General features: G+C 43.5%; 1 protein-coding gene across 2 annotated transcripts; it reads left to right on the top strand.

The window, feature by feature from the left end:
• The first annotated feature begins 187 nt into the window (after positions 1-187).
• Positions 188-14,325, top strand: LOC117143877 (serine-rich adhesin for platelets). 2 transcript variants are annotated; one of them, XM_033308762.1, is made up of 4 exons: positions 188-866; positions 5,937-6,158; positions 10,648-12,376; positions 12,769-14,325. In XM_033308762.1, the coding sequence occupies exons 2-4, from the start codon at positions 6,114-6,116 to the stop codon at positions 13,533-13,535; spliced, it is 2,541 nt and encodes an 846-aa protein (XP_033164653.1). In that variant the 5' UTR covers positions 188-866; positions 5,937-6,113; the 3' UTR covers positions 13,536-14,325. The 2 variants fall into 2 exon arrangements, with proteins under 2 accessions (XP_033164653.1, XP_033164654.1); XM_033308763.1 differs by having other exon boundaries at positions 188-851.
• The last annotated feature ends 559 nt before the right edge of the window (positions 14,326-14,884 follow it).

Below are 14,884 nucleotides of genomic sequence, written 5' to 3' on the forward strand. Positions count from 1 at the left end.
CTGGCGGATTTATGTTTGTACTTGCGCTTTTTGCTTCGCCTTTCGTGTTTTTGGTTTTTGCCTTGGCACTTGGCTGAGTTCTGTTGTGAATGTGGCTTAAACCTGGTGTTTGAGCCAAGTCGTACGCGACCGCTCTCGGAGCTTTTCAGCCTGGCTTCTTGGGCGACTTATCAGTTTCTGATCGCTGTGGGAATTCAGTTAATTGTGGACGCTGTAGCCAAACGGACGCATGCGCGGCGCTCGAGAGACTTTCCGAGGTTTTCCTGAATAAAATCACTACGTGTTTCTGGTCGTGAAAGTATCTTTTTCAGTTAGGCAGTGCACTCTGCAGTGGCCCCACCCTTCCCTCCTTCTTCTCAAGCCTCGACAAGGAGCCTTTTCAAGTCAAAACAGAAACGCGAGCAACACAGCTGAAAACCTATTTAAGGACCGTTCCAAAAACCAAGGATACATTTCAAAGACCTCTTTCGACCAAGTCAGTTAAATACAGAGTTTTCAGAGTGTGTGTCTGTGTGCGTGTGTCAGTGTGTGTCATTCAAGTGTGTGCCTTAATCCATTCAATGTAATTAAGCCCGTATCAAAACAAAAAAGTATATTAAGTCCGCGAAACGAGCAAATACAAATACTTTTGAAAGAGCCATAAACAAATCGCAGACTGCGAAATCCGTTCAAAGCTCGCGCCAATATTGCTCCAATTTGAGAAAACGGCTTAGCAACAATTGCATTGAACAGTCGAACACAAAAACTGAAGCCTAAAACAGCAACAACCACCCGTAAATATAGAAAGCTTAACAATCAAATCCAGCAACAACGACAACGAGGGATTAAAGCCACTAACAACTATAAATGTGGTGGGTGCATTATTGGTAAGCTCGGCGGGTTTGGTAAAAAGTAACGGTTAATAATATGCCACACGGTAAAAAAAAGTGACGAGCATTACGGATTTGCAATAATGTGTATTTAGATTTTAACGCCACCAAAAATGTGACGTTTGGAGCAACGACAAAATAATTTACACTGTAATCACTTTTAATATTTATTAAGGCACATTAAAATGTTTTATAATTTCTAAAACTAAAAGAAAACTGCTGTAGATTTTGTTTTTCAATTTTTGGAATATAATTTTCGTATTATTATTAATAGTTTGTTAAGAGATTAATTAAAATGTTAGCAGTTGGTATCTGAAATAACATATCTTTTATTACTGCTACGAAAATTCTGTCTGTGCAGGAACCAAATCGCAAAGTGTATATATAGATCGCTATACTGCCAAATGGCTAAAATTGGCCAAATCCAAAGAGTTTTTATGCGCAAACGCGTTTTTTATGTTTTTAGGATTTTCCTCCCGCTTTTTGCGAATTTTTTTGGTTGGTTTTCGTTTGTTTTGCACTCGGCTTGTTACTCAAATTTTTTGCTGCTGAGTTTTAATTTTTGTTACAGTTTTTTCTGCATTTTGGTAGATTTTTTTTTTTGTGCTTGGTCGGCTGCCTTGCTCAACGAGCGGCTTTGTTATTGTTTTTGTTTTCGCTTTGGCCACAAAGTGGATTTGTCTTCATGCCGTGGAAATCTGGCGGAAAGGCGGTGGGCGGAGGGCGGTGGGCGGTGCCGGTTGGGAGATATGTCGGCCAGTCGCCTCAAGGTCACGGATGAAAGTCTATCGGTGTGAGTCAGTCAATTGGCATGCAAGTGCATTAGTGTTTGGGTTTTGAAATCACCAAAAAACGACGGAGAGACCGAATGAAAGAGCATTTGTTTCTTTTGTCCGGCTCGAATTCGAATTCCCGATTTTTGATGGACGGGCGTGGATTAAGGCATTAATTTATTTCGCAGGCAGATTCATATCACAAACGAGACTTTAATGGTCCCCATACATATGTATGTATGTAGCTCATTATTTTAGACGCCCTGCTTATTCCGAACTTACCGAAATAATTAACGGTTCGCTTGTAATTGGGCGTTGATTTAGTGACCCACTGTCCCAGCTGGCATTCAGATACAAAGTCCGAAAAAAACAGAAATAAATCGCCGTGGAGTGAATTAATTTCAGATTTGTCAGATTGAAAGTACGCTGCCAGCTGAATGCCAAGGAAAAGCTTGAATATCCATCCAAGGGCAGTAATTGTGTGCAATGGATTGTTTGAAGGAAAATTTATGGCAGCAATTTAGCGGCATAATTTACGGTCTTATTTTCAATGGACCCAGCGCTGAAACAATACAATTCGATCGAGATTATGATTGAATTTGTATTCAATTAATGGAATCATAACAGGGAGAACACGTCTGTAATCCAACCAGCCATTCCAACTGCCAAATTGCTTCAAATTAGAACACATTGGACAAACGAGGTGTTTGGATTAATAACTCAACCAAATGACCGCATAAACAAAAGAGCTAAATCTTGATTTATTTTATTGGCCATACGTGTAATGAAGCGATCAATTTTATAGCAAATTTATACATACTATTTATTCAAAGCCTTGGTTTTCAACTGGGAAAGTTCATTTAGATAACAAATCAATGGAGAAAATGCTACTGCTTTGTAAAATAGATACATATGGGTAATATTTCACTTTGAATACTTTTTGCTTCCTGTATGAATTCAAAGAAAACCAAACTCCCGGCGATCATTTAATGACTCCATCAAGTTTTTGTGTTTTATTTGCAATAACCAAGCGAAGTACTTGCAATCGCCATTAAGTAAACACTTATGTCATTACGCCAAGTTTTCGTAGCCTTAGCTCGACCCTTAATCAATCAGATAGTCATATCGATAATGTCTATAATCTAATGGCCCCACATTCTGAGCCAGATTGCAAAAGTGGACGCGTTGCCAAACCGTTCAACATTTTTTCAACAAAATTATTATTAAGAGCGTAATTGCACCGCAAACTGCCTGTAGTAGTCGCTGAGCTTTGGCCAAAACAATTAAAGGCTGCAAAAAGTTAAATTAACAAATTATATGCTGCGGCTGAGTAAAACGAAACCAGCGGCAAAAACGCTGACAAAACGCCTCAAAGTCGCGCGACCTGCGACAGATAAACAAACAGGTTGGGATTGCACTGTTTTGGCCACATTTTCAGTTTTGGTCACAACAATGCGATGACAAATGGCCAAAAGGAGTGCGGCGTGTGGAGTGCAATAAACTCTTAGAAATTCCATGGAAACATAAACACAAACAGAAAACGCTCCAATTAGAGCTCGCTCGAATGTCTTTTGTGACTTTGGCAGAGTTTTGGGCTTTGCATTGGCTTTGTGATTGCTTTTTATGGCCTTGAAGAGGGTTGTTTTTGTTTAAGAGAGGTTTTTTGTTTAATTAAATAGCTTATTTAAATGTTCTAACTTTGGTATGCACTTTCCCAAAGTATGATATTTTTCTCAATCTTTTTCGAGACAAATTGAGGACTTTCAAATGGGGAAATATATTAATGCTGTTGATAATATTGCGCATACGACGTGTGGCCTCTCCCTTCTTTTGCCTTTCGGCTTTGAGCCTGTCCGTCCCTCAACTCAACTGAATTCAACTCAAGCCAACCGAACTGAACTCGAATCAACTCCACTTCGATTGTTAATGAATTGCAACCGTGGTTGCGAATGTTTGACAATTTGTCACAGGGTCCAACACTTGTCTCGTCCCCGTCTGAATCTCAATCTGTTTCTGGATCTGAATCGGAGTGAATTGCGGGTGCGGGCCACGTTTGTCCATTTGTTACACATTTTCATTTTATTTCGCCTTTTGTTTGTTTTGTGTCATTTGTACGACTATGTATTGTGTGTGTACTTAGTGGCAATTTATTTGCCATTACCTTTTGCCCGCACTGTTCACTTCTGGTTTTAAATCAAGTTTATTAACCGGAATCTGTCAGTCGCCCATTGTCCACCGTCCTCACCTCGCCGCTCTGCGATCTGCCAGTTCCCCGGGCTCTCGTTTTCAGGGCGTATCCATAACTATCGATTAGCATTCTAATTTATATACTAACTGCCCGAGAGTGCGAGTGTGGCACAAATTTAGTAACGCCAATGGCCATTCACGAGTGCGATTATTCCATTAAGATTTCAAGACCAAGCTGCGGTTGCTGCACTACCAAAGAAGGCAGATCGATAATTGCAGAGAATAAATTGATGCAGAATTATCTAGACACATTTGATTTACAACTAATGACATCAGTTTGATTGTTCTGCAAAGTTGATAATGGTGCGAACATAACTCCTTTTCTCTATCATCTTCACAAGGCAGTCCATGTGTGCGAATCCATCAGTAATATATATATTTTTTTAAAGATCTTCCAAGTGACCAACAACTAGTTCCAAAAACTTGTTTCTATCTAAATATATTATTACCAAGAATAAACTTAATTGCGGTTATATTTTATAGCCAAAGAGTATTCCAAGTTCATTGATTTCCCATATTCCCCTGCAGTGGTTTTTGGTCTTAACCCAAGTGGTCGTCAGAGATACATGCTCCCAGCAAAAGCCAGAACTAGAACATACACCGATTTCGCTTCCTATGACAAGTGGGTGCAGCTTTAGTTATAGTAGTTATAGACTAAATTGCGGATAATGAATGTGTGAACAAAACGGCGGACGTCAGAACTTTTACTTTCCTACGGGCTTTACAACTGACTTGAAAGGCCAAGGAACTTACAGAGGCACCTAATGATGAACATCTGCCAACAGGGCAGCTAAAAAAAAGACAGAGAATAAAAGAAATTAAGATGACGTCAGACAGAAGGCAACGAATAGAGCAGAACCGAACCGAACAGAATGAGATATAATGGATGCCGGCTTAAATGGGAGGTTCTGGCATTTCCATATGACTTTGGCTAATTAATGACCCCTCACTTGGCTAAGAACGAAACTTGGAAACTTTCGTTTTTAATGAGATGCCTGCCCGCCATAAACATATTTGTTTTCCCCGCAGAATTCCTCAGTAATTAAATGCTGTCTGGTAAAAAAAACTAACTTTAAAATATCTATAGAGGGCCATGAGTAATTATATGGCCTGTGAAGAAGGCTTGATAAGAATTAGAACTGGTTTTCGCCTGTGTCTGTCTTTCTCTGTCTTTCTTTCGGCATTTGTCTAGCCTCAGTTTTTTGCCAAAAGAAATATGATTTTTTATGAATTTGACTTTGGCTGGCGTTTAATTACATGGTCTCCGAGTGGCGGAAATGCCTGAGAACGGTTAATTAAATTATGCCTGGCCAAATCAAACTCATCGCCGTGGATTTCAGCCATCGATTGCAGCAGCTCCGGCCAAATCTCGGTACCCACTTCAATGGCATGCCAATTGCTGGCAACAAAAAGCTATCAAAATACCTTGCCATTAATTATAAATATGTTGAAACTGCAACAGACGACTGAGCATCTGTCTGGGCTATGGATTTTCGGTTTTGGGCTTGGCTTTTGGCTCTCGACTCCGCTTATTTTGTTTTTGGCCAGACTCTGCAACTTGTTGGACGCTTCTTGAAGTTGCCAGTTGTTAGTTTGTGTGGCCAGCCTGCTGCCAATACAAGTTCAATGATTCTTCTACACAAAAAAAAACTCAAGCCCTAAAAAGTCCTTGAACTTGGTAAGTAAACATAGGAGCAGGAGGTGTGTAAGGTGAGTAACTATTAATAGTTACTAATCAAATTTAAAAATATATTTTCGTGCATTTTAATTCGTAATTTTTCGCTAAGTGCATTGAACTAACTGCGGAATCCGCCAAGACTCTTGGAATTAGCTGCAAGTGCTTGCGACTCTCGGCGATTTCTGGTGTGAAATGCACCTTGACATTTGGCTAGGATTTTTCCCATGGCTTATCGATTGAACGCAATGAATTTGTTCTCGCCGCTCGATTTGTTATACGTTTGCCAAGTATTTTTAATGGGAGATAATTTTGGTGCCTTGCTTACTACCTCGCTGGCTAATTACCACTTTTTGTCCTCCCTAATTGCAGCCATTAACCAAATCCCCAGAGACAGTGGCCAGAATGATCGCAGAGCAGCTGGTGGTCAAAAGAGGCCCCATGATTCACTGAGGAGCCCCAGGAAAGCGATCCCCATTAAGCACCGAGAACAAAAGAAGCATTAAGCGCTTGATTAACTGGTGGACAGGTGGACTAACCGAAAGCGGAATGGCACACTTTTGCTGGCTCCTTAAATTCGGTTTCTTGCTGCTGGTAAGTGTCGCATTAAGTTGGTTATTCACTTCTTTATGGCCAGGTGCTCGCAGAATTCCAGGGAACTTGAGCAAGTTTTTGGTCAAAGAAACGCTTAAGTTCAAGGCTAAGATTTGGCCACCTTAGCTACCAAACAAAACTAGTTTACACTCCATTCCAAGCACTTCCAAAAGTGGTTAGTAATTGTCTTTATGGTATGTAATTCCGAAATAGTTTGGGCGCTGTTAAAGAAAACACACTTAAATATATCTGGCATTAGCTGCTAGAAGCTGTGATAAATTGAAAAAAGCATTTCAAAAGCAAACAATAAACTGATTTTCATTTCAACACAGCCGAAAGCAATCAATCAATTGATCTGATCTTCCACTTGGAAAGTTTCGTCCTCCATCCCCACGACTTCGACTTCAATTTAGCAATCCAACGCAACTGATTCAAATGGCATCGTTCGGAAACTTTAAACTCCAATTGAGACCTCATCTTTATGGCCAGCAAAGCCCAGGCACAAAAATGCAATTGCCAAATGCACTCACATGGGGTGCACCATTAGCTTGGCCAATGCGTTTTGAAAAATGGTTTAATGGTGCGATCGCACTCCATTTGTTTGCCGACTTCGGTTTTATTAGCCCAAATCATCCATAATTCTGCTGGCTGCTTGGCCAGCAAATGCATTTGGAATTAATTTTTACCACACACTCGCTTTTCTGTCTGGCCGGCTCTTTATTGACTGCTCATTAGACAGGCCAAGTTGATTGTGAGTAATGTGGAGCGGAGTAAGCCAAACTGAAGCCGAGTAAACTAAATAATTGCACGCGATTTAACTGCAGTCGGTAACCACTGTACTCAGAGAAAAGATGGCAATTAAATATATTTTATGTGATAAATAATTAAGTAGATCTGCATATGTGTAATTCCTACAACGATTGCAGGTGTACTTAATATAATGGTATGTTAATTATTTTTGCTTAAATTTTATTTCGAGTTGTTTATCTAATACTTATTGCTTAATCCTTTTTAGTTAAGAGTTATGAACAGTTATTACCTAATTAGGGACTTAACACTACGACCTTTACGTTTATTTCTTGGAAATACTTTTAAATTATATTTGCAATTAAATATTGACGGTTTCATTTGCGAAGTGAGAACTGCTCGATAAAATTAATTACACATTTTTTGCGAGTGTTTGCTTGCAACTGACGTTTGGAGTGCCTCTGTTTTGTGGCTCCAACTTTTGCTCTGTTTGCGGCTAAAACCCAGACTGTCTTTTGGCCATTCAAAGGCGATGACTACGGCAATTTGCAAATTATGCTCAGCGGGGCAGGGAGTGGTGCAGCATTGTCAGTGGTGCAACTACATTCTAAACTCGGATTTTCTAGGCGATTATAAGCCATTATTAACCCACCGAGGCACATCCGAGTCTTGGGTTACACGAGTATTCATCAAATAAACGGTTTTGTTTATGGCTCTGAGTGACTCCTAAACGATCTGGGGCCAGCATGGGTTAATTCCCACACGAAATGTGTTTTCGGTCTGTGTCTCTGCAGTGTAATTAATAAATGTGTGTTATTGTGCCACAGCCCAAGTTGATAGCTGCAATTTGGATCGACTCGAATGCGAACTGGAGTCCGATTCGGATTCCGCCCCAACTTGTGGCATTGAGCGCGGCCCTAATGTGGGCTGCACTTGGCTGGGAGATCGATAGACCGATAGGAACACTCAGGAAAATAATGATTGAAATGGAAAATATCTCTTGATTAAATGGAGGTTTATTTTTCCCCTCAGTTTTCTTATTGCATAAACCTCCGCTGGCATTAGCTTGTAATATTGTGCACACAATGTGTTCCCCAGCTGACGACAGCGGGTGGTGGCTAAGACCGGCGAATGTCTGATGTCTGCTACCAGAGATTAGACTTTGGCCTGGCCAGTTTAGGCTGGGCTTGTGGGGAAAATAGACCCGCTGACACATTCACTTGGCCACCGACTGTTTTGGCTGCAAATTGCAACGGTGGCTGCTCCTTTGAAAACCGCCCACTTCTAGCACAAAATGCCCGCGGACACCACTCGAAACAGGCAGAAATGCCAGAAATGGGGGGTTACATGACTTTTTCCGCATTCGATACCGTAGTTCGTGGCCTGAGTCACTGGCCCCTCTCCAAATCCTGTTTACATAGCACCCAAGTATACATGGTCCCATATCAATCAAATTACTTCCGAAATTTGCATAACGCAAACATGAATTCAATCTGTCAACCCGTGGCGTTTGTGTAGTGTCAAGCGTAAAAACTGAAATCACGACGATTGTGGCTAATTAAAGCATCGGGTATCGAGTATTGGGTATCGAATGGCAGCATCAGCGGCACTTGAAAGCCAATCGAGTGGGCCAAATGATCCTAATAAAGAGAGCGCTCATTAAGGCGTGATTATTGCTTAATTGTTTGCTGGCTATTCACGCGCACACAAGGCGGATACGTGATATTCTGAAAGTTGACTTTTTTTTGACACTTCCGCTAAGTTGACAGCCGTGAAAATTGTCGCCAAAACGCCACAATCGAATGATAAATGGTCCACTTCGGCAGGCAAAGTGCAAAAGAATGTCGAAACAGGATTAGCTACCTGATAAATCAATCAAGATTAATAATTGCTTATCACTTTTGCGCTGGTTGAAGGAACCCAAACCCATTACCCAATTCATTCATTAAACTGGAGCACGTCACTGACCAGGCGTTTTAAATAACCCCACAATGGAAAGGAATTCGCATTGTTCCAGTTGGCTTGGTATTTTTAGAACGTTTTTTTCTTTGTCTTCGGGCGAAACCAAATAGTTGGCCCTTTTGTAATTGTCACTCGGATAATTCGCTCCCTGGGCCGTTGATTTAGTGTCAATGCTAACTGTCGCTTTTCCATTTTCCATTCAACGCCCGCGGTCGGTTACTTCTGCAATTTTAGACATAAAAGGCAAGGCGACCCGCCGGATGACTAACCGATCTGGAGATATAGTATTATAGTAACTGGTTGGTCAGTCAGTCGGTTGGTTGGGCTGCTTGGTTGGTGGGTAATTTTAGCACATGTGCGAAGGTGTTCGCTCAAATCTGCTCTAGAAAATGCTCGGCGACAGGCGCCCACTGCACTGCCGGATGTTGTTATTGTTCTTGCTCAGGGGAATACACACACACACGTTACACACGTTAGGGGAAAAAATTGGATATACCTATAAGCAGATTGAATAATTATGCTATTATGTTCGCCGCTGCGATCGATTTCCATTAATATTCGATTCAATTTTCGCCATTTTTCATTGTTTTCAATTTGCGCCTTTCGAATTCGCGTCAATGGATCAAAAGTGTTGGCTGGTAAATGATCTGCCTCGTTGCAATTAGCAATGCTAATACTTATGGCCATCGATAAATATCCATAAATATGTTTTATTAGCTCGCTTCGATCGGCGGGTCGTTTGGCAGGGCGAGTTCGTGCCCTAAGTCTTTTGTTTATGCGGTGGGTGTGTGTCCTGATAACAATTTATGGCCGATCTCTGGCCATGAATTTGCACTGGAGTGTTTTGAATAGTGTTATGCCAAAGATGTGGACGTAGATAACCAAGCTACTAAAGTAATTTAATGGTGCATTAAATGTAAATTGATGGTGTGTTGAATGGCAGGGAAAGGCAAAGAAACTGTAAGTGATTTTTAAAAACATTTATAGCCCTTTTGTATTTTTTTTCAACGTGATGATCGTGTTTCATTTTCCTAAATGTAAGCATTAGTCATCGAAAGGGATAAAACCGAAATACGAAAAACAGAAAAACTGGTCGCTCAGTTAGGTTGTGAAATGGACTTCCTCAGCAGCAAACAAGTTTATAAGTCACGAGATGAGTCAATGAAATGCATGCAAATCGGTAGGAACATAAATATCTTAATGACACTGAGTGACACTTTGACCGGCATCGTTTAACTAGTGTTTCCATTTTCCACTCGAGCGATCTGCTGCCATTTGCCCATTGGACAATCAATAATCCACTGCTCGAACTGTTTACTGGTTCGATGGGTGTTTTCGCTACCTTACGCCACCCACTTGAGCACTTGCAACGCGGTTAATTATGCCACATTCGCCACTTGACCAGGGACTCCACAGTAACATGCGCCACTTCAAACGGAGCACCGCAGCATTCCTCTGATGTCTTAATAGACCAGCCGCATTATTATTCAAATGCCATTGAGCTAAAGTCCAGATCTCGGTCGCCCGTTGCATGACTTTTGCATATTTGCTAGCGACGTGAAGACATAACTCAGCTTATGTGGATCGATACAAATGATATTTTAATTACGCAAATTTATAAATAGATCGCTGAGATAAGCTCATTCCCCACTGCAATTGGATGAAATAAGCTAAAGATTTCTTTTTGAATTACCCGTTTTCTAGTGTCGATGCTCTCACCACCGATTGCACTTAAGTAATGTCGAGCATAACTAACACTCCTTCATCTCTGACATTTCAGATGTTGTCCGGCGGTCGGTCGCGCCCAGCCCCCTTTCCAGGTGGCAGGCAGAGTGAGCTCATCGCGGGCAACGAGTTCCTCAAGCTGTTCCTCGATCATGATGACCAGCAACGAAGCCTCCACAGCGGTGAGCAGGATTTTGGGGGCAGGGCAGAGTCACCATCGTCGTCTCCGCATCCCCACCAGAGAGCAGCCACCGGAAGAAGTCTGGATCTCAGCAGGAACCGCTATAGGAACTCCCTGACATCCGGAAACTCCCAGACTGAGGAGCAATCCGACTCTAAGCAGGTGGTGAAGTTGGTAACCTCAGGCAGTAAAATAGTGTTCCTCGAAGATGTCCCTAATAAATTGAAAGGAAAGTCCAGCGACGAGGTCAAAGTGGTGGCCGTTAGTGTGAGTTCCTCCAGCAAGAGAGGTCCTTCGAGGAGCAGTGTTTCTGGCGTCACAGGAACGGGTTCGGACTTTGTCAACCGCTCTCATAAAAGTGAACTTTCGATTGAGGAAACGGAGCCCAGATTGGCTGCAGAGTCCATGGACAGCGAGGTGGATTCCCTAAACAGTGCCTCCAATATACAAAGTGTACTGGCTGCTCCTTTGCTGGCGGCTTCCTCTACGCATTCCTTTTTAAAAAACCAAAGCGAAGTGACTGAAGAGGAAGCCGGCGTGGGAACCGCAGCTGGAGCAGGTTTACCCTTTCAAACGGTGATTTACCATGATACCAAACAGGGAAGAGGACCTCAGTCCAGGTCAATATCCTACAGTTCCATCTCCCAAAACGTGGAGGACTTGCAAACCTGGCAGCAGTCGAAAAGTGGCATTTTGGCGGAGGCCCAGAGAAATGTAAGTGAGAGCTTGAAACATGCGCACTCGTCAGAACCAGCCAAGTTCTACTCAGTACCATCGAAAATGTACAGTGTGCCTAGTAAGTTTTACTCAGAACCAGCTAGGGTGTATTCAGAACCCGCTAAAATGTATGGACAGCCGGAGAAGGTGTACTCAGAACCCTCGAAAGTCTACGGACAGCCCTCCAAGTTTTACTCGGAGCCAGCGAAAGTGTACTCGCAACCCTCGAAGGTTTATGGTGAACCAGCCAAGACGTACTGGCCACAAACATTGACCACAACGGCTGCAACACCACTGGGTAGCACCACCTCGTCCTCCCCATCTTCCACCAGCACCTCCGAGAAGCCACCACTGGCAGCCACCACCTTTGTGCCACTGCGATCCAGACCAAGACCCGCGATTGTCTCGCGCATCGCTTTTGGCGAGGCCCAGAGCACAAGCACCACGACAGCAGCAACACCAAGCAGCACGGCAGCAACATCCAGCGGCACGGCGGCAACAGTGGCCAGCAGGGTCACCACAGTGAAGCCTCCTAGAAGCAGCACCTCATCCAGCATCAGGCCAACCACTTGGCAGCACCATTATCACAGCTACAGCCACCAGCCCCAGCCGGCCCATCCAACTCGCAGAGTACTCTTCAATTTGGATAAATTGCCTTATGATTTATTGAATGCACCGCAGCCGCATCCATTGGAGCCAATTTTATCGAAGCACTCAAGTCCGAGCCACTACCACCAGCAACATCAGCCGCAGCAGAAGCAGCCACATCTGCAGCAACACGAACCGCAACAGCAACAGCCAAGTCCATGCTGGGAGCAACAACGTCAGCATTCATCACCGCCGCATCAACATTCTAATCAAAATGCCAAAGGATTGCCCAATAGAGGTGAGTCGGAATCTGGTTAAACAAATTACACTGTGCAGCAGGGCGAGTGTTGCAATGCATAAATTAAACAGATCAATTTTCTGGGCCCATCAGGTTTAATCGTATATCATTTATAACGACCTGCTTGGCTGGATGATTATGTTTCACTTAGGGAGTAGCCAGCCATTCGTTTGCAGAGTAAAGACAGCCGGTATCGATTGGGGTTCTATTAAAGATCATTACTCATTATTCATTCGTGTAGCATTACCGGAGTAATTTTTAGGAAGTACTCCAACCAGTTGCCCAGTGTACTTATGACAGACAGCGACAACGCAGGGGTTTAACCACTTGAACCCCGGCCAACTAATCTTGAACTTATCAAACATCATCTTTTGTTGCATCTCGCCCCGCAGATCTAGTCAAGTGTGTTTCCAAATTTGCACACCAACATGGAGCAGCGGCGTCCGCGGTGGACCCATCGCCGCCATCATATTCGGGGTCAGGCGGTGGCTATTCGTACAGCTCCAGCTCGTCATCCTCGTCCTCCTCATCCTCGGCCACCTCGTCCGCGAAGCAGCAGCCCCATCTGCAGCACCAGCAGATGCAGCACTTCACCACCGAGCGCCCCGAGCTCTACACTCCGACCTCCGAGCAGAATTACGAAATTGAGGAGTCCGTTAGTGTTATGACAAACGGACGAGCCCATGGACCGCAGGGCGGTGCAGGTGGTGGTGTTGGTGGTGCAGGGAGTGCTGCTGCCGGCGGTGGGGCAGTGGGGCAAATCACAACGCCAGCCAGTCCAGTGCCCCAATCGAGCACCACCGCCAGCCCAAGTCGTGGCATCAACAGAGGACGTGGCTCGGTGGTTTACAATGCAAATGCCAACGATTACTCGGATGGCGACGACGATGGCGATGCGGACGGGGACGTGGGATCAGAGGGCCAGGGAGGCCCCGACGCGGCCTCCGATGACGAAGACAAAGTCGCCTACGTGGTCGAGGGACGCAACTACCGAAAGTACCGGGTCGAGGAGAAGACCGACGACGGCTTCATCGTCGGCGAGTACGGAGTGGTGGACCACAACGATGGAAACCTGTGGGGAGTGCGTTACACCGCCGACTCCACCATCAATCGCAGTCTGATACAGAAGGCGTTGCTCACGTTTCTGAAGCTCAAGTAGGGGCCAAATGGTCAGGCTCCACTCGGGAAAGCACTCGAAGCGGAGGTAGGAAAGTCGCCATTATACAGGGAAATCTTTGGAAAGTACAGGGATGCTTAGGAAATCACTAATAAAGACAGACCATTTTTTATTGTGAATGTATATTACTCATTTACAAGGTGTAGATCCTTAAAAATATTCGAATTACTAGAAATATTAATAACTTGTTAAGTTAAGCGAGAACTAGCAAGCAATTATATGCTAAGAAACCTATCTGGCTGATTAAGTTTTACATTTTATAAGTAAACGTTAATATTAGTTGTAGAGCAAAAACGCAGTTATATGGCGACTTTCCCAATTCATGTCGATGATTTCCCGAGTGTAAAAACACAAGAACCCCGCACTTCCCCACTGAAGAGACAGCTGCAAAGGCATTCACATGTGATCCAAGTCGTATTGTAGTTAGCTTAGGCAACCTAAGCCTAGATAGATAAACCTAGATAGATGTACCCTAGAACTTAGCCACTAGTTGAGTTCCCACGAGATCAGTGTGTGTGTTTAGTCAGTAAACGAATTTTGTTTAATGTTTAGTTAATGTTTTAATTAATTTATTGTAGTTGTTGGTATTGTAATTGTAATCTCAATCCGAGCCTAATTTATTCAGCCGACCAGCACACCCGAAATTGCGCAGAACTAGCAACTTGCCATACAATCCGAGCACCTACCAGCATTAAGAACGAGCGAAAACTATCCTAATTAGAGCATTAAGTGACTTGTGTAGTGAAATAAACTAAATTCCATTGAGACTAAACCGCAGTTGTGCATTACCCATTAATCTCGCAGCGGGCGGGGATCGGAACGGATGTGATTGGGAAACAGGTTGTCCTGGGGGCAGCAGCTCCTCCGATCCGCAAAGTAAATAGCCACTTAAAATTGATTAAAAACATGCAGCCTGCGGCGCGGCGGAGGGAGTCGTTTTTCTGGACAATATCATTAAAATTTAATTGATATGAACAAGTGACAAAGCAGCAGCAGGTCAGCTGACGCCAAGAATTCGCAGCTCACGGGGTAGTTTGCTTTTATGACTACACTGAGAGAAAAGGAGAGTGCGGGGTAACCTAAGCCGAACTGCATATTCTTCACAGTATTTTTCCCAGTTCAGGGATTAAGAAGATAAACAGTTCTGCTTTGGGATAATGATAATGCCCTGACAGCCCAAACCTGCTGGGCTATCAGTCTTCCGAGTGAAACGCGGAAGCTGAAAGACAGAAAAGCAGTGGAATCTCTGAAGCTCCGAGATCGGGGACAAGGAGCCAGTGACAAAGTCAAGGCGGCAGTTTAGGGCCTTTATAGAGCCACGTTTGGCCAAT

Source organism: Drosophila mauritiana, chromosome 3R (assembly GCF_004382145.1).
Source record: "Drosophila mauritiana strain mau12 chromosome 3R, ASM438214v1, whole genome shotgun sequence".
NCBI classification, from domain to species: Eukaryota; Metazoa; Arthropoda; class Insecta; order Diptera; family Drosophilidae; genus Drosophila; species Drosophila mauritiana.

Coding starts and splice junctions, on each gene's coding strand:
- LOC117143877 (XM_033308762.1), top strand. CDS start 6,114: ATGGCACACTTTTGCTGGCTCCTTAAATTCGGTTTCTTGCTGCTG. Junction 6,159..10,647: donor AATTCGGTTTCTTGCTGCTG/GTAAGTGTCGCA, acceptor CTGACATTTCAG/ATGTTGTCCGGCGGTCGGTC. Junction 12,377..12,768: donor CAAAGGATTGCCCAATAGAG/GTGAGTCGGAAT, acceptor CTCGCCCCGCAG/ATCTAGTCAAGTGTGTTTCC.